Consider the following 19784-nt stretch of genomic DNA (forward strand, 5'->3'; position numbering starts at 1 on the left):
ATATATGTACAGTGCATTTCTAATTACTATTCTTTATTATATAATTTATCTTCTGATGATTCAACACCTCAACCGACTATAGATAAAATACTCTTTTTAAGAAAACTACATTTGCCTTCCCTATCTCCTGAGCAACTTGAATCTATTTTAACCCATTTTACTGTTCAGGAAATATTTAGATCAATCAAATCTCTCTCAAATGGCTAATGTCCAGGAGCGGATGGCTTCCCGAAAGAATACTATAAATGTTATCATTAATCAATTATGTAAAGATGATCTTTGATCTAGCTGCAACTCTGGGTTCTTTCCTGCAGAAATGCTTCAAGCGGGGATGGTCACAATTCCTAAGACCGGCAAAGATACAACGAACACTAGTAGTTATAGACCTATTTTGCTTCTAAACACGGATGTGAAGATTTTGCGAAGTTTCTGGCAAACCGATTAGAAGATATAATTCCCAACCTGGTCAATTCTGATCAGGTGGGATTTGTGAAGCATAGACAAGCTCCAGATGGCACTAGACATTTAATAAATATTTTAAGACATACTGAACTCCTTAAACGGCCTTCTCCGCTTCTATCTTTAGATGCGAAGAAGGCGTTGGATAGAGTACGTTGGGGCTATTTATCCAGAGTGTTGGACAAGTTTGTTTTTTCTGGTCTCATCAAATCGGCCATCATGTCTGTGTAGTCTAGTCCTTTTGCAAGAATCTTCACAGTCGGAGCCATTTCGTCTCCATTCCCATTTACGAATGGTACACGTCAGGGTTGTCCCCTGTCCCCAGTAATTTTTATTTTATTACTGAAACCCCTAGCAGAATACATACATACTAGTTTGGTGGTCAAAGGGGTCACAATACATGATAAAATTCATAAGATTAACTGTTTTGTGGATGATATATTCCTTATGCTTACTAAACCAGAACACTCCTTAAGGGCCATCCAAAAAATATTGACTGACTGAATTAAATGAAATTTCTTATTATAAAGTCAATGCTTCTAAGTCCCAATTGTTGGGTATACATATACCAATGTACCTTAAGCTACATATTAGATCTTCTTTTCCTTATGTGTGGGAAACCAAAGCTATAACATTTTTGAGAATTAACATTCCATCCCACTCTGCACAATTATTTCAGGCTAATTCTTCTAATTTATTAACATCGTTGCCTAGAGAACTGGATAAATATAGGAGGAGTGAGATCCTTGGCTGGTAGAGTGGGGACCGTTAAAATGTTTATATTATCAAAGATCCTGTATCTTTTTTGAGCTATTGTGATATCTCTGCCTAAGAAATATATCACTATCATATATCACACTAGATGCACTTTTAAAATACTTACCCAACATAAGAGACTGGGTGGTATAGGGATTCCAAATTTGTTACACTACCATGCTGCATCGGTGCTCTCCCAAATAAGCTATTGGTGGCACCCTTCACCACATAAACTCTGAGGTAAGTTGGACTGACATTTCCTCTCCACTTCAAATATGCAGCACCTTCTTAAAATTACCAAATTGAGTTTTCCAATGCCCATCTCTGCGTCCCCCACTATCCAAACTACGTTTAAAGTATGGATGACCTCTGCTCTGTCGCTACTGAGGTCAGCTCCATGTTTCACAATTTATCCTGACAGGGGTAGCTAAAAAATAAAGTTTTGCGTCCTCCAGTGTCCTGCCATCTTCTGGCCGCGTCCTCTTTGTCCAATCTGTCCCCCGGCGAGTGCGTTGACGTTCCCAGGGAGTTCCCTGTGACGTCAGTGCGTGGTGGGAATTTCAAATTATTTTGTATTGGATTCAATACAAAATAACAATTGAATCAATACAAAGTAATCTTTAAAATTATATATGCTACTGTACAATTATATTATAGGTTTCAGCATTTTTTTTTTTTTTTTATGCACCCTTGTTTTAACAGATTCTTGTATTTTTTATTTGAAGTTTATTAAATTTATTACATTTATTAAATATTGAACATTATTTGGGGAGTTATGCCTAAGAATTACAAACCTACAATGTAAAATACATTTTCATGAAAGACAATGAACCGCTCTTAGATATATAAATCCCGACAGAAATGAACCGCCCAGGTCGTTAATTTATCAAAATGGGTATCTTGTGGTATTCTTGAACTCACAGATATATTCACTACAAATGGTATTAAGTCATTTTTGCTAATCTACAAATGAATTCTAAATTACCAGGTAGTGAATGTTTCTCTTATTTGAGAATCGGGCACCTCACTAAAAAGATTAACTTGCAAGCAGAAATGTTAATGGATGCATCCCTGAGTATTTTCAAGAGGCTTCAACACAATGGAAAAGTATTTCCAAATATTACAATATTCTTGGTAATGATTTAGAATTTTCTTCTCATTATCTACAAATATGCAAAAGTGGGCCAAAGAGCTGGATAAAAATATTTCCCATTATACTTGGTGTAGAGCCATCAAAGATACTTATCGTGCCACTAGATGTGAAAATTACTGGGATCTTTTCTAACGTATAATCAATTATTGGTATCCTACTACCTATAAGTTGTCAAAATTTTCTAATTCCCATTCAGCCTATTGCTAGAGAATTACGGAGCAATACACTCACATGTTCTTTGGTTTTGCAGATCTATTAGATCTTACTGGAATGTAATATTCCAGTTGATCTCTGAAATAACGCACATGCAACGATCACCTACGCCAAAACTAGCTATTTTGCATATAAATTTTGGACAATTCCCTATCAAATTTTTGTTATTCACATTAGCAAAATTGCATATCACCAAGTTGTGCAGAACTACCCATATTCTAAACCACAGAGATGTGATTGTGGACCTAAATCTATTTTGTGCATATGAAAAATTGTTTGCCATTATAAATATGAGATATGAAACATATTTTGACAAATGGGAGGTTTGGTTAAACCATCCTCTGTGCAACATCACAGGCTAGAGTGATATTTGATCTGTTTACATGACATGGGGACAGATTACTGGACTGCACTGCTAAATTGGTATTCTGTATGTGTTTTTGATTTTTCATTTTACTGATATTTCTTTCTATATATCTGTTGTATGTATTTTTTTCTTAACTATATGTTGTTTTCTATCTAAATTTTAATGTTTATAATTATGAAAAAAACTTTAATAAAAACGTATTAAACGAAAAAATTGTGAACTTCCTACTTGGACAGCAAAGTGGATACACAAAGTACCCATGTTTCATCTGCTTGTGGATAGTAGAGCAAAGAAGGATCACTGGAAAAAAGTGACATGGCATCCAAAGGAAACATGAACAAAGGTGCAGCAAACATCATTAACGAGCCAATGGTTGACAAAGAAAAAATCATTCTCCCTCCACTACACATAAAGTTGTGATTAATGAAGCAATTTGTTAGAGCTCTGAACAAGGACGTTGATTGCTTCAAATACAATTGTTGTGAAAACTGATAAATGATTCAAATTTCACAAGTTACATGACTGATACTGAAGCTTCTGCCTGGCACAGCTATGTGATGGTTATCAAGAACTTCTTGGGTAAAGCACAAAATTATGAAGAATTGGTATAAAACTTGCTCTTAAACTTTAAAAATTTGGGTGCTACTATGAGCATAAAGGTACACCATGGCGATTTCAGTGAGGAACAAAGGGAGAGGTTCGATCAAGATATAAAGGTGATAGAAGAAAAGTATATGGACAGATGGGATATACGCATGATGACAGACTACTGCTGGAGCATTCCCTGTGATTGTATGAATTCCTTTTATGCTGATGATCAGGAAAAAACATGAGTTTTTCAATGACTTCTTTGTGATTAGTTCTGTAAATATACTGAATGTAGAATATATTGACAAATTTAATTTTGTGTGCGTAGGCATATCTAGTTAATTTTGCTTGATTTTCGTTTCTCATTAGTCTTCTATGAGGTTATTTAAAAAACTAGAGCCAATCTAACAAAACCAATACCATATGTGGAATCTGTGCATCAAACATAACCTAAAATGCCTCATCTGTTTGGCAAATAAATGTTTGTTGACCAGTGTGTAATAGATGTCTATCTATGATGTTTATGTGATTAAGCATATTTACATTTATCCATTCAGCTCCATTCAGTTCCTGAGGACGTGCACATAATACTACGAAATGTGTCGGACAAACAATAATTGAGACATCTGTAGTTTTTAGGCATGTTTTGTACTAACATCTGTATTTGAAAATGTATGTCTTTTTTTTTTTTTTTTTTTTTTTTTAATTGCAATAGAAGTGTCAATGTCCCCTGTTTTTATCTTATGTGGCATTAGTAGAATTGGAAATGGCTACCTTGTGCACATTAGTTAAATTGAAGCAAAACATATTAGCAAGTCCTACTTTCCAGATCTTTTAATTTTATTCTCTCAGTTGTTATGTAGTTTGTCCTCCCTGATTATTATGAGGGATGTTCTCTTTCCAGACCAGAACTGTTACTTGGTTATTACTTGATACATTCTGATAAAAGTATTTGTGTATAGAAGACAATACCAAAGCTTTGCTTTTCTTTGGTGTACACCATATGGTTTTTCAATAAACCTAGCATTCATCTTCTCAGGGCACCATGGAAGAAAAGATCTATGATCGCCAGGTCACAAAGCAATCCTTGTCATTTAGGGTCGTTGACCAGCAGCAGATAGAACGTCACTTCACAATGAATGAGCTTACAGAGCTGTACACATTTGAGCCAGATCTAATGGATGACTCCAATCCTGAACAGAGGAGGGGGAGGGAGATCCCCAAGCTGCCAAAGGTAAAAAGATCATTGATAAAATGAACACTGCTGGACTTACCCGTCTGTATGCAGGAGTGCTATAGTGCTTCCTCCCTTGTATTCCTATCGCCGTTAAAGTGAATATGTTTCCAAGTACAAAAAAAAAAAATTGGTAATCCTACCAGATATCTAGTGCTGTCATCTGCACTTAGCATCAATGCCAGCACTCTGTGAACTACAGAACACCATGTTGAAGTGTACTGCAGTCCTGTCCAAGGGTTATTATGATGACCTTATATATACAGCTATTAGGATGCAGAACATAACAGCAGATCTTCTCTTCTGTTCAGCTCCAGACAGACCTCTGAAGTGTTTCTGACTGCAAAGCAATCATCTACAACGCACACTTATACTTTTTATTTTTGTCAAAGCAGAAAGTGATCAAAGGCTCTCCGGTGTAATGTTGTCTCGTTCTGCTGGGCACAGCACTGTATGTGTTGGCATCTGCAGTCTTGTCTACATGAAAGAAACCTGATGTAATTTGACATGCTGGCACATTCCCAGAGTACAGGGATGGGCAGTGTTGTACCTCACAGCCCTTTCACTCCAGCTCTGATAGAGTACTCCAGACTTTGATATAGTTCTGGTAACTTTTATTGCAACAGATTGAGCAGGTCTTCTTCAAACGTGTCTTGTAGGGACTCCTCCACTAAAATATCACAAGCGTTTGTGTATCCAGCAAAAACCTGCAGAAAAAAGCCTACTGTAGGAGTAATGCTGACGGCTAGACGTTCTACTTTTCAAGTGGTTTGAAAGGTAACTTGTTAACCTGAAATACAGAACTTGAAACAAGTAACTCTGGTTAGAAATTCAATGGTGCATCTGCCAACCCCATAGTATTGCAGAAATATAGGGACAAAAGAAGACGGGTTTTTTCTTGGCAAAATATAATACAAAGGTTTATTTATTTCCAACTATATAACGAATAAACAGAATCCAACTAATACTAATGGTGTATCAATTTACATACAAATGTTAAAATCAAAATGCACAGTGGAACAACCCTGGCCAAACCAGACTATATGGTTGTCTTTGCTTCCTAGACAAACAGTCGTACTGACTAGTGGTTGCAACAATTCTGAAGAACAAGCTCAAAAAACTCCACCCCGACGCTTTTCGCCATAGGGCTTTCATCAGGGGATATATGAGAAAAGTCAGCAACTGTATGAATAAAGCATAATAGAATAATGTTCAAAACATCATACTAGAGGTAATATAGACTGGTGTCATAACATCATATTAATGTTAATACAAGATATTAGTACAAAACAGTAAAATGGCAGTAATAATGCAATAATTACTGCTTATTATAGTAGCAACATAAGTAATATAAGATAACATCATAGCATCATAATGAAGGTAGCAACAGATAACAATACAAAACAATATTCTAGCTGATATAGCAGTAGTTTAGCAGTGATGTAGGATGACGTTATAACATCATATTAAGGGTAGTACAAGATAGCAGTACAGAACAGTATAAAGCATAATAATGGCAATAATGTAAAATAGCACTTAATGCTGGTCAGACACAATGCAATCTCTATGACAATTAGATCTATGTAATAAAATAATCCTACCGAAGGTTTTTGTTCAGGAACTTCTGATGCCTGCAGATTAAAACATTAACATAATAAATATTTGAGTGATTTGGATTTCTTCTATTGTAGTACTGCTGACTGTGTATGAACTGATTCAAGCTTTGCATTGAGAGCATTAATGGTCTGTGGCAGTCTTTTTCAACCTATACTCCTGAGAAACCAATTGCAGAATCAATGCAGCCATATAGGGTAATAGGACCCCCCTCCTTCCCCAGTTTGTCTTGGCAGAGCCTGTTTGAGGTTTTATGATTCTGAAAGTCCCAAATGTTCCCATTCCAGGTTTGTTTCCAGGTCAGCAGAATCTGGGGACTACGCTGAGTCTGTGGTATGACTGAGGCCAGAAAAGCATCTTGTATGTTGGTGCCTACCCCTATATGAGGACCACATGGGGTTCATTGTTGGGAGTTGGCACTTGAAGCTGGCTGATTATCATACATGCAGATGGTGGAAACTTGGCTCTAAAAGTTTCACATTCAAAAAGAAAAAATGAGTAGAGCATGTCCCAATGACACAACCAGAGGTGGAAGGGAACTTTTCAAAAGTGAGGAAAATCCTTTTGTGACCAGGATAGGTGTCTCCAGGGAAAGTCCCTCCCCCCCCCCACACATCTGGTGATAACCTTAGTATCTTCCACTGAGGACAGAGATGATGAGTAACCCCTCCATACTCATCCATACCACTGAAACAGATGCTTCATCGCCCTGCAAAAAAGTGGAATCACTGTTTTTATGTGTGACACGTACATAAACTGGTGATTTTTACCTTTTGCCTTTCCTTGGAGAACACAGTTCTCCCATGATGCAGTGCTATAGGTCTGAAACATGGAGTGGGAACTGCAGGTGTTTGCTGGAAAGGTAAGCAGAACTTGGTGGTCATTAGAATCTCTGTCACCTTGCCCATTCTCTTTAATCTGAACATTTACAATACGAAATATGGCAGATATCCGAGTTGTGCTTGTGCATTGTCACCCTTTCACATGCATCCCTGCATGTGATTGCAGGCCATTGCCAACACACATGGTCTCCTGTTGTCACAATAATACAATTAAATAATACACATTAAAAAAAGCCATGTAGACAGAAGGTGTCTGCAAAGAGGATGCAGAAGACCACCAGCACTGAGATAGATACAACAACTGACACTTGGTTTTATCTATATCTACAGGCAAGTAGCATTTTCAGAAAGTAGTTTGCCATTGCGTCTCTTATTTCTGTTGAAAGTTGGTTTCCATAAACCTTTTTTTTTTGTAGTAGAACAGCGCATTTGGGGGTCTGACACCCTAAAAAAAAAAAAAAAAAAAAAAAAAAAGGGCCCATCTATAGGACATCTTCCTAACAAAAGGACACTGGAAGCTTCTAGAACATAAGTAGCTCATTGTTTTCAAGGAGCAATTCACTGTCATGTGGACCAAGTGATAATTGGGGCTTGGGGGTCCCCTGCTCGAGCTGCTGCTCATTTCAGTTTCTTCTTGCTAAGGTGCATGACAAGTGCTGCAGCTGCCTCCATTATAGGTGCTCTAACTGCTGCAACAGATTTAATGTTCTCCAACTGACACTGCTGGACCCTTGTAACTACCCTCTGTTATTCTGATGCCTCTTCTCTGGGTCTTCTCACCTAAAGCGACCCTCCAGGGCTTGCTTTTAATTCTGGTATGTCCATAGCAAAGATTTAGATATTAGTATTTCACTGTGCCATAAGCTTGTCCTGCATATATTGTTTAGGCCTGGAACACACAACTTCTGATTCATATTATTACTGTTTTGTCGTGTTCTAGCCTCTGATTTTTCTTTTCTGTTGGTAAATTGATAAAGTATTTGAAGTTCTTCATTTAATGAAAACATATTTTAGGATTTGTAAGCACATCTCAAATGTTGGTGCAAGTATAACAAAGAAAAAGAATGTTATAATGTGCTACAGTTATAAATGCAAACCAATTTACAGACCTGAGTAATGGAACTTGCATATAAAGGAAAATTAGGTTTACCTGTTCTTCCGGGTCATACATGTACAGTAGGTGAACAGGTGGATGATGGTGTTCTGATGCTGGTTACTAACTGAACAGTCTTCCTTGTGCCTGCTTCTGTTGTGTATGACCAGACATGCCATACACATGTACAAAAGGTCTTAGGTCAGATACTGACTGAACAGTGATCCCTGTGCCAGCTTCTAGTCCATATTGTATACCTGGTCATACATGAACAGTAGGTGTGCATCTTGTAATCATGTAATTTGCTTTGTGCTCTAGGACACTGTATTTGCTGAGCTGCTGCAGATCTGTAAAGAGAATATAGTCACCTACCATGAACATGATTCCCTCCTGGACCACAAAGAGGAAGAGGAGTTAACAGAAGAGGAGAGGAAAGCAGCTTGGGATGAATATGAAGCTGAAAAGAAGGTTGGTATCAGTCCTGTGAATTCCACCTGAAAATACATCCACACCCCCCATCAAAAAATACATCTACACCCCCCCTTTCTCATGCAATTGCGCCCTAATTTCCAATTAGTTATTTATTATATGGAATCTTAGAGCGGCTACTTCTAGTAGCCCTGGCAGCAGGAAAATCTGTTTGCTAACATTTTTGTGATGTCAGAGGACAAATGTCACCACAGGTATGTACTGGTTGTTAAGCCTCCTCAGTGCCCCCAAATGATCTATAGGGTTTGTATAGATAGTTTTCAACAACAAAATACGTAAAGATGAACAAGCGCTGTACATACAGTGCCGTTCTGCTCAATGGAGGGGGGAGAATGAGCAAGTGGCACCCCGCTGCACTCTACTCTTCATTTGCATTGAGGTTGATCATGTTCTGTCATTCATGGCTGTGCCACAACTAATCCATGAACCACACCAGACAGCCTGTGTGCACATGTCAGATTCTCATCTGAGAGGAGCTCCTGTGTACGTAGCCTTAGCCTGATGGGAGAGAAGGAAAGTTGGTGGGGGATTGCAGTCTTCTAGTTAGGTCGCTCTAAATATCAATGTTGCCTTCATATAGTCTTGAAATGTTTTAGATGTTTGATTCGTTTACCTGGAGCCCAAAGTCTTTCTTGTTGTGTTTCTGTCCTCTTCGTTATGACCAGCTCTTTTTTTATGACAAACGCTCATCATTTTTTTTTTTTTTTTTTGTATAAAGGGGTTTACCAGTCGCTTTAACATTGGAACTGTAACTGGGATTAATTATGCTCAAATCAATTACAACTCTACTCAGTCTCCTTATATGCCATTAAACTTGGGAGCATTGTCTGCACTGAATAATCAGCAACTGGAAGTAAGTAATCAAATTAAATTGACTCCAGGCAGGCAGGGCTTTAGGGTCAATGCTCCAAATCTACAAGAGGGTGACAACTTGTGTTTAGACTACTGTATGTTTTCCTGAACATTTTAATGTAAGTCTGTAATATATCTATTTATACATGGCTCAATAGACAAAGCATGTATTGTGTATACAAAATCCAATAGACGGGAGTGGCAGAGTGGGTAGTGTGTGTGTGTGTGTGTGTGTGTGTGTGTGTGCGTGTGCTCGCGCGCTCTCTCTGAATGGTCTAAGGTTATTAGTGGTGTACCCCAGGGTTCAGTGTTGGGACCTTTACTGTTTAACATCTTCATAAATGATATAGAGTTTGGGATTAAAAGTACCATTTCTGTGTTTGCAGATGACACCAAACTAGGTAATGGAATTAATTTAATACAGGATGTCTATAATCTACAAGCAGACCTGGATGTACTGTTTGATTGGGCAGCCAAGTGGAAAATGACATTTCATATAGATAAATGTAAAATTATGCACTTGGGAGCTAACAACATGCATGCTTCATACTGTCTAGGGCAGGGGTGTCAAATCTGGCCCCCCAAAAGGATTTTTTTTTGGCCCCAAAGGTATTCTAAATATAAATTGCAGCTGGCCCGCCGCTGCATTGAAATAGCACCACTGCTACAATTCCTGGCATCACTCGCGTCTATAGACCAGCGGGCTTGAGTTTGACACCCTTGGTCTAGGGGGAATACATTTGGGGAGTCAGAAATGGAGACGGATCTGGGGGTTCTGGTAGATCATAGACTTAATAGCAGCATGTAATGCCAAGCTGCAATATTTAAAGCTAGTAAAGTATTTTCTTGTAATAAAAGACGAATAGACTGCAGAGATGGAGACATAATCCTGCCCCTGTACAAAGCATTGGTCAGACCACATCTGGAATATGCAGTCCAGTTTTGGGCACCAGTTCACAAAAAGGACATTGTTGAATTGGAGAGAGTGCAGAGAAGGGCAACTAAAATAATAAAAGGAATGGAGGAGCTCAGCTATGAGGAGCGATTAGCTGAACTGAATCTATTCTCCCTTGAGAAGAGACGTTTAAGGGGGGATATGATCACCCTGTATAAATATATAAACGGTCCATATAGAGATCTCTCTTCCCAATTATTCACTTTGAGATCATTACAAACAACAAGAGGGCACTCTTTGCGTCTGGAGGGAAAGAACAGAATATAACTGGGTATTAAGGCTTTAAAGTAAAGATAACAAAGACTGTTGATCCAGGGAACATCTAATTGCCCCATGGAATCAGGAAGGAATTTTTTCCTCTGTTGAAGCAAATTGTACCGGGGTTTTTTTTTTGCCTTCCTCTGGACCAACTATGTCTTATAGGGTTTTATATCTGGCATATGTTTATTTCCCTAGTGGTTGAACTTAATGGACTTATGTCTTTTCTCAACCTAACCTACTATGTAACCAAGGGAAAATAATCTGTATTATGTGACCAAATGGATGGGGCAGGGTAATGTGTGTTTGTGACTCAGTAGTGTAATTTTTTTACGGATAGAGAATTTTTTTTTTTTTTAGGATCTGATTAACCAAGGACGAGAGAAAGTGGTTGAAGCTACAAATAGCATTGCATCTGCTAGGATTCAGCCTCTAGAGGACATTATTGCAACAGTGGTAAGTGATTTTCATGTTTGGTCTTTATTGCTTGTAATATAAACTAAGCCCACTGATTATCCCAACATTTCTGTTCCCAGTGGAAGGACAATCCTACCTTTACAGAGTTGCAGGCTCAGTCACTGGCTCTAAGCAGGCAATCAAGCCAAGAGTTGGAGATCAAGAGACGTGAAGCCGTTTACAATGATGTTCTGTCCAAGCAGCAGATGGTAACTATTTTACCTGTAAATCGAAGTAACAGAGTATGACTTAAGAGCAGCTATATGTGCCAGATTTCATTTTTGTTTAAAGATCACAAAAACTTCTATCTAGAAATGATTTGCATCTTTTGTAGAACATGTTGTGGTCTTGTATATCATCTTTTGATGTGGTTAATATATGTTTATGAAAACATACAAAGAAGTGAGTTGTGGATTATCTGCTTCAAATCTTTCTTTCCCTTTCTCCAAAACAAAGTGGTTTGGTGCCTGAAGCCTAGATGAGTAACTCTATTCACACCTCAATTCCACTGATGCTGATTGCATGTAGCTGGGAAAGTTTTAATCTTGCTATTGTGTGAATAAAATCCTGTGATGCTGAATAATACATACCCCAATGTTTGGCCCGAGTTGTGCTAGTTTGACCAAAACCTTGCCAGTTTATTATAGTTGGGGTTGTGCCTTCTTACCATGTCCTGACATTTAGCCAAAGCTTTGCCCATTTATACCAGCTGAAAGTAATTTAAAACATGTATTGCCCGCAGAGTTTTCTCATTTGTATAGGCTGGGCTAATTTTTGAGTTCTTACCAGAACAATCCATTCTTCTTTGAGGAATTCCTTTTATGTTTGTGATTGATTACTGCACAGTTATTTCCAGTTGCCCCACACATTTAAAATCATTCCAGCCACTGGGATTCAAGTTATTTTGTGCACACATTGCTCAGGAGTGTTTGGCTTCCATATCTGTGCCATTCCTGCCCAGAAACCCTTCCTCACCATGTATCGTTCTCCCTTTTTGGCATCTCGCAATCCTGCGTGTGGTGTTACCCTCCCCTTACTGTGTTTGTGAAAAACACTTGACGTACAAATGACCATGACAGATGTGAGTTCTTTTCACAGTTCAAGCTGCAGTCTGTTCCATAGAGTACAAGTGGCTAAGATGGAACACGCACACTGGATGCCAGCCTGTTAGTGATGGTGATAAGTTGGATTGCTTTCCCATCTGGATGGTTGTCCCTCACTAATTGATTATATAACAGAATGCATTTTCCTCCTGGCAGTCATCTAAAATAAAAATACCTCACCCTTGTTCAATGTATTCAAAATTGTCTTGCTTTAGTTCTGCCCTATTTCTGATCTGCAGGCTAAGCCTATCTCGTTCCTGATATTACCAAACTGAAATATCCATGTGTGTAAATAAACTGCACCTTTCCTGGCATCTGCAGGCATGCTGTTGCTTGTAGTGATTGCATGTTTACACTTTATATGTAAATGTCTGATGTTACTCTTTAGGAAAATATAAAAGAGTGGTGGATGGATTTTTTGGTGTCCTAGAGGATAGATATGCCTAACCCTAAATCATACAGTAATTGAAAATAAAGACAGAAAGGAGAGGATTTTTGGCTATTAGTAGTGTTGTATTGAGTGATAATTTTCTTACATAATACAATGTCTTCCTGTATTCCACAATAAATAGCTTGTGGTTTATACAAGATATGAATGACATTTAGGCCCTAGGGGGCATTATACATAGGTCAACTGTCATTATATGCACATACATCATATAAATTTTGTAAATATATGCCCGTTCGTATTAACGGTGGTACCCGACACGTTTCACCCTTTTAGGCCTTCTCAGGGGTAGCGGTGAATATGATTTTGAGTATGGCTTAGTCCTGAAGCGATGGTAAAAGAAAACCAAAGTTGAACACCCTGAAGGGGAGTTGGGGAAAAGTGAGATGATGGGATCCCAGAAAAAGAAGTTACTTCTGTAGGTGGGTTGTATAGTACCTGTAGTGTGTTCATAAATGAAAGGCGGCCTGGCTGCATGCTGACCGGCAGCTGCACTCTTGCAGCTCGCTGAGGAGTCTACGCTTCCACACTTTAGAAACCTTCATTCCTTGGAAGCCTACTTGTTGGATGCATTATTCCCTAGTCTTTGGGAACTGACATGATTGGTCCCTTTCACCTATATTTGGTTACCTTCAATAACTGAACTACTATTTATGAACACACTACAGGTACTAAACAACCCACCTACTGAAGTAACTTCCCATCTAAAAGCTTAGTGCCCCCCTCCTTATCTGTAGAACATTGGGGGGGACCTATAATCCATCAGAGGTGAATTCAGGCAGGGCTGAATTACACTACCTGTGATTTCAGCTCAGCAGAGGGAGCTCAGTAGAAACTCCCTAAATTTCTGGTGGATTTCTTTTTAAACTTGTCACCGCTTAGGCTTAGTCTACACAGATTGTTTCCCCAGCATTTAACCTGAGGCTTTTAAAGCCTATGTTTGAAGTCCCTATGCATTCCAATGGGCTAATCTACACACCGTTTCCTTCAGGCACGTTTATGAGCTTAATCTTAAAAGTTGCTTGCAACGGTTAAAAAAATTAAAACGCAGGAAAACGCATAAAAACGTGGGAAACCACTTGAAAACCCTCCCATTGAACTCAATAGAGGCTTTTACAAGCGTTTTTAAGCTTTTTATGAAAGCTTCCATTGAAAACAATGGGGGCTTTTAAAAACGTTTTTAGCAGGTCATTAGCAGGAATCTGGAAGCCCCCTTTAATAAGGAGACTCCCATATCTCCACCAACCCACCCTGGGGAATGAGTATAGGGGTACATAAAAACCCTTACCTTAAAATGTGTAGAAAATTGGATGAGGCTTTAATGTTAAATTATTTTAATAAATGTACCGTATTTTTCGGCGTATAAGACGCACTTTTTCTTCCCCAAAACTGGGGGGGAAAAGTGGGTGCGTCCTATACGGCGAATGCAAGTTTTAAAAATAAATAAAACCGGTAACATACTTACCTGATACCGCGATCCCGCGTGCTTCTGCGATCTTCTCTCCTCTCCTCCTGGCTGCAGCGCGTGTCCCCGCCTTCCTGCAGACCAGGTTATCCCAATGACAGGATGATTCCCAGGGCTGCAATCATGACATGAGCACAGCCATGGGACTCCTCCTGACAGTGAGGGATTGCAGGGCACTAGGGGTTAAATGGGAACAAGGCTCTCCATTCACCCCTAGTGCTCTGCGATTGGCTGAGAAACGTAAAACCTCAGCCATTCAGCACTGGACTTGAATAGGGTGACTTGTGCCCATTCATCTCTAGTGAACTGTGATTGGCTGAGAAATAGGAAACCCTGATGACAGCTCAAGCATCATCAGGATTTCTCTGCTATGCTGACAGCTCCACTCCACTGATTGCTCCCGCAGCCCTAGAGGAGCTGTAGTATGTGTTACAGATACAGAACATGTCACAGCTCCTCTAGGGCTGTGGGACCAATCAGGGGAGCGGAGCTGTCAGCATAGCAGTCTCCCCATTCAAGTCTAGTGAGCAATTAGTATATGCACCTCCATGATCCCTCACTGTCAGGAGGAGTCCCATGCCTGTGCTCATGTCATGATTGCAGCCATGGAAATCATCCTGTCATTTAGATAACCTGTAAAAAAAAAAAAAAAAAATTTAGTTACACAAACACACACCAACAAACAAAACCAATTTTTTTTACATATTTTAACCCTTTCAGGGAAAGAGTAAGGGGTTTTATGTACCCCTGTACTCATTCTCTGAAAGGGTTAAAAGTAAAACTTTTATACATGCTTATGTAAAATCGCGGTAAAACGCGTCATAGGCATTTATAAAAGTTTTTTAGCGTTTTAAAGTTAAGCTTTAAAACGCTTGTAAAAATGTATATGAACGTGGTAGGAACGTTTATATGCGTTTTTAAAACTGTTAATGTAGACCCAGCCTTGAAGGGATAAAACATTAGGAGGTGCATGCACTAATTGCTCAGATGTTTATTTAGGGTATTTGTTTGCATCAAACAGTATTTGCGTTCCCATACAAGTTTATAGTTTCCAGAACCCTCTTAACCTTCAGAACTGCTTTTTATCTGCTTTGAATGATTTCAGAAGCATCTTAGCAGGTACATCTTAAAGTGCATTAACACAAGCTGACACATGTCTGTCCACACAGGACAGTTAAGGTAACTGAAAGCTGTAACCTGAATACATGGTCAATATAATGGGGTCAAAGCCTCACTGGAGCTGGTGTGTACTCACATCAAAGTAATGTAATAGCCATGTGAAAACATTTGCTTCCAGGATCTTGTGCAGGATCTCATTTATTGTCTTATTTCTGCAGTTAATCAGCTGCGTCCAGCGAATATTGATGGGCCGAAGGTTACAGCAGCAATATAACCAGCAGCAACAACAACAGATAGCTATGCAGCAGCAAGCAGCGCTGAACTGTCTGATAATGCAAAAGTCTCCAAACATCATTCTGAACCCGGCTAACTATCGGCAAATTGACATGCAAGGACTGTATCAAAATCTCCAGGGCCACCACATGCAGAGAGCACCGCCTCCTATTAGAGCAAAACCTGGATCTTCCCAGGGCAAAAAAATCTGATGTTGCACTAAGGCTTTTCAATGAGCTGTCTTTACGTTTACCTTTTGTGTGCGTCAGAAGCGCCAACAGGAGAATGTTCAGTTTATTCCCTTCAAATGCCAAACTATCCCCTCTGTACGCTTTGCAGTGCAATTGTATTTTAGTTTGATATCAGTAGGGCCACATGAAACATTTCCTCACAATGCAGAAGTACATCACCCTCTCCCTCCCCAGCTCTCCATGCTGACTCCAAGACTCTCCTCTTAAGAGCTGGAACAGATTTCGCGCTAGAGCGGATCTCGCGCTAGAGCTATCCAAACTTTAGTAGCCAATTCGCAATATGTTCTCAACAAATTGCCACCTGACATTTTATAGTCCACTTTAGCAGTCAGATGAACCTGGGGTCCACATTTTTGCCTAAATGCCTGCTGATGGTGAATTTGAATTTTGGTGGACTCTTGGTTACCTTTTGCAATATGTAATGAAAGCTGTTCCTCAAAATGTTTCAAAAGAGTATAAAAATAAATCCACCACTGTGGAAATTAAAGAAATCAATGTCACCTTTCAGGGTGGGTGCACAGTTTGCATTGGATGCAGTCAAATCCACCTATGTCTCAGATAAATCAATGGTTTGTATTAAAAAAAAAATGATGCAAACCTGTTTTAGGTGCATTTCAAAGTTAACCTGTGGGGAGAAGGATATATAGGGGGCCATTGTTTGCTTCTGCTGGAAATACTATATCATTGGCTAATCTGATGTTTTCAAAGTAATCCTGTGAAACTGGAGGCAGCGTGTAAAAGGAAAACCATAATACTTACATGTTCTGTGGGTGTTATGTCCAATCTTTCCTCTTAAAGAGCTCTGGAATATTCTGTATGCAGCACTTCCAGGACTTAGGATGCTGTGGTCCCATATCCGGGCCCCTAAATCATTCCTGTGCTCTAAACTGTGTCCTACAGTGAATATGGGGGTCAGCAGGAGGAACAGCAGCACATGGCAGAACATCCAACACTTCCAGAGAAGTCAGATCCCAGTGGTAGTCATGACTCCTGCTAGACAGACACCTTGTGTTTTTTTTTTTTTTTCTCCCTTGAGTGCTTCTGGTTTCATTCTTTCCCTCGTTTGTGTTGGTGACTTTGAAATAATAAGTTCACTGTGGCTACACGCTTCTGGACAGGAGCTACAGAAGCCATTGCACTTATGGCTTGTATATAAAGGATGAGATACAGAGGCTGCTGGTAATTTCCACTCACATGCTGACTGAGGGTTCTTTGCCTGGTTTACAAGTATTGGGTAAGTGAAGAACCCTCCTGGATTTGCTGCATAAATTCTATGCTCCTAATTTGATATACTCCTATAACCAGCAACGGGAATGGGATGGATGCCATCTGTGTGACATTTGAGGCTGGTTGTAGATGATACACATAGTGGTCCTCATTGTTTCACACTCAATAGAATATAGAAAAAAAAAAATATATATATATATATATATATTCAGTGCTCAGATAAAAATCTAAATTTTGGCATGTGAATTTCCAGACTGTTTGTTTCAGTTGAACTCTTGTTAAATTTACTAGGGAGTTTGTAAAAGGTTAATCCACCTTTCCAGGCCTCTATAGTAGGGTCAATCTGTGGATTGGATCTGTTTGACATAGATCAATCTTTCAAATGTTTGTTGGGATTAAGGAGGACCCATTTCTAAGTTTTAAGCAAACCTGTATTTACAATTTATAAACGGCTGTCCTGTCTAAGATTGGGCACCAGGATCTGGGCATCTCCCTATCCAATAAGGGGATGTAGGTGGGCAGAATGCAATCCTGAGGTCAGTCAAAATGGTGAAAAAGTTCAGTTAGAGATCGGACAAATGTCCAGGATGTACTTGTTTTCTATTCTTTATTGTCTTCTTTAAATAATTTATGTAATTGTTTAGAATATGATCCTTCTGTACTTCTCCTTATTGACCTTGGAAGGTTTTTTTTTTTTTCCCCCCTTTAATTGAAGTCCTAATGGAGTCGGTCATTGGGCATTTTAGCTGCATTTACTGTTTTTGTGATTAGCTTTAAGCGTTGGTAACAAAACTTCTTGACCTTTAGAAGAGATTAGGATTATTTTTGTTGTAAATGTTTTAACAAGCTGCAGCAGCTTAAAGCACAGTTAAAGTTGCTTGTATTCCAGTTTTGCCTCAAACTTGACATTTTGATGCTGTTACTTTGTATGTAAAGCATCTTTTGCTTAGTATTTGTGATATTGTGCATGTATGTCTCAGTTTTATAGTAGTTTCAGTATATTTAACCAGCTTTGGCTGATGAAATTATACAGTTGTAAAAATCTTTGCATTTTCTTGTCCTTTGATTTATTCCTTTCTTCAATATCTGAAGTACTATGAGGAGGTTTGTTTTTTTGTATTATACTGAAGGACTGAAATTGTGTTTTTAATGAGCAAACATTTAACTCTGGAAATATACTCGTGTTTTCACCATTGGAAGTTCTGTTTAGTAGTTGAAACTTAGTTGAAAAATATATATATTTAATATCTCATTTAATAAAGTGACCAACACAGTTTCAAGGCTTTGTGTGTGATCTCTTCACCTTACATGACATCCAGATGTGGCAGGGATTGTGGGAATCAGTTGATTGGCAGAACGTCAATATTCCAATGTTATCAAAATGTGATTTCACCACTCCATAACACAATTTGCTTGCTGATTTGAAATAGAGGTAACAATAATGCTGAAGCGCAGTTCCTGATGGCTTGTGTACTCTGTAGGGATGTTCAAGTGTGTTAGGGGTAGCAGCCATTCAATCCACTTAGTGTCAAGTGCCTGCAACTCCCTTGCAGATGCAAGTCAGCCCCTTTGCAATGCGCAGTTATGCCACAACAAAGGTCAGTATATTGCCTTAGTGTGTATATGTGACCCTGTGGCTGTTTGTATACACTTTGCTACTCTTACACTGGTTAGGAGTAAGATTTATTCCTGGCAGCATTAACACAAATACCTCTACAGGTGGTGGTATCCCCTGACAGTACCAGAAATTGTAAAAACTTTTCTATATAGCACACTGCTTTAGTATTTGAAAACCTGCATTTCTTTTGTGTAATAGTCACCCTGATAGTATAAAATTTGGCGACTGGCTAGTTATTTTGTTAAGTGCAACATGCTTAATGGGCATATATTCATATGCTTAATGACTAAACCACATGGCTTAGGAATGGGGCACCTCCTGGTCCCAGTCCACAATAAAAATTGCAGTTGTGTCTAGTCAATTGTATCAGCAGAAAGGACACTGCACTGCAAAATGATATATATTCGCTGTTAAAAGCTTTGTCATCAAGGATGCTAAAATGCATTATAAATCCATATGATATTTACGCCATACAATTGTCAATTTCTTTGTACATTTGTTCTAGGAAGACTGATCAGGTTAGGCACTGGGATGCAGCTCTGTTGACAATGTGACATTATTGGTGAGTATTACTAAGTTGGGGGATGCCCAAAACCAAGTGTCATCTTTTCACAGATATGTAACCTTGCTACCTGAATGACCTTGTTGAATGGAGTCTCCTAAGGTCAAGAGAGGTGTGGTGGGGCATGATGTATACACAGGGGGAACAGTACAAGAACATAATAACACTCAAATTTGTGCAACTTTGGTGGTTCATGGGTTGCCACACCCCCCCCCCCCAACACCAGGGCCAGTTCAACCCTGATCGAACGGGACCCCCACGGAACCCCTAATTATTTTGGAGCTTCCATATAGTGTTTTAAGCTCCCTAGCGGTAAATGCCAGGGTAGAAAAAACTTGCTAAAAGTGGTAACCCCGAGTCACACTCGGGGTAGGTAAAGCAGCGTTAAT

The 19784-nt window shown here is 39.0% G+C and overlaps 1 protein-coding gene across 2 annotated transcripts in view; it reads left to right on the forward strand.

Moving 5' to 3' along the window:
- LOC140342868 (transcriptional regulator ATRX-like) overlaps positions 1 to 18491 on the forward strand; it is a 138397-nt gene extending 119906 nt beyond the window's left edge. For both annotated transcript variants that reach the window (XM_072429240.1, XM_072429239.1), the window contains 6 exons: positions 4576 to 4770; positions 8638 to 8787; positions 9527 to 9661; positions 11234 to 11329; positions 11410 to 11538; positions 15683 to 18491. In XM_072429240.1, the coding sequence (XP_072285341.1) occupies positions 4576 to 4770; positions 8638 to 8787; positions 9527 to 9661; positions 11234 to 11329; positions 11410 to 11538; positions 15683 to 15949 (972 nt within the window). In that variant the 3' untranslated portion in view covers positions 15950 to 18491. The remainder of the gene's footprint in view (positions 1 to 4575; positions 4771 to 8637; positions 8788 to 9526; positions 9662 to 11233; positions 11330 to 11409; positions 11539 to 15682) is intronic.
- Positions 18492 to 19784: the final 1293 nt, after the last annotated feature.

Source organism: Pyxicephalus adspersus, chromosome W, assembly GCF_032062135.1.
Source record: "Pyxicephalus adspersus chromosome W, UCB_Pads_2.0, whole genome shotgun sequence".
Classification (NCBI taxonomy): domain Eukaryota; kingdom Metazoa; phylum Chordata; class Amphibia; order Anura; family Pyxicephalidae; genus Pyxicephalus; species Pyxicephalus adspersus.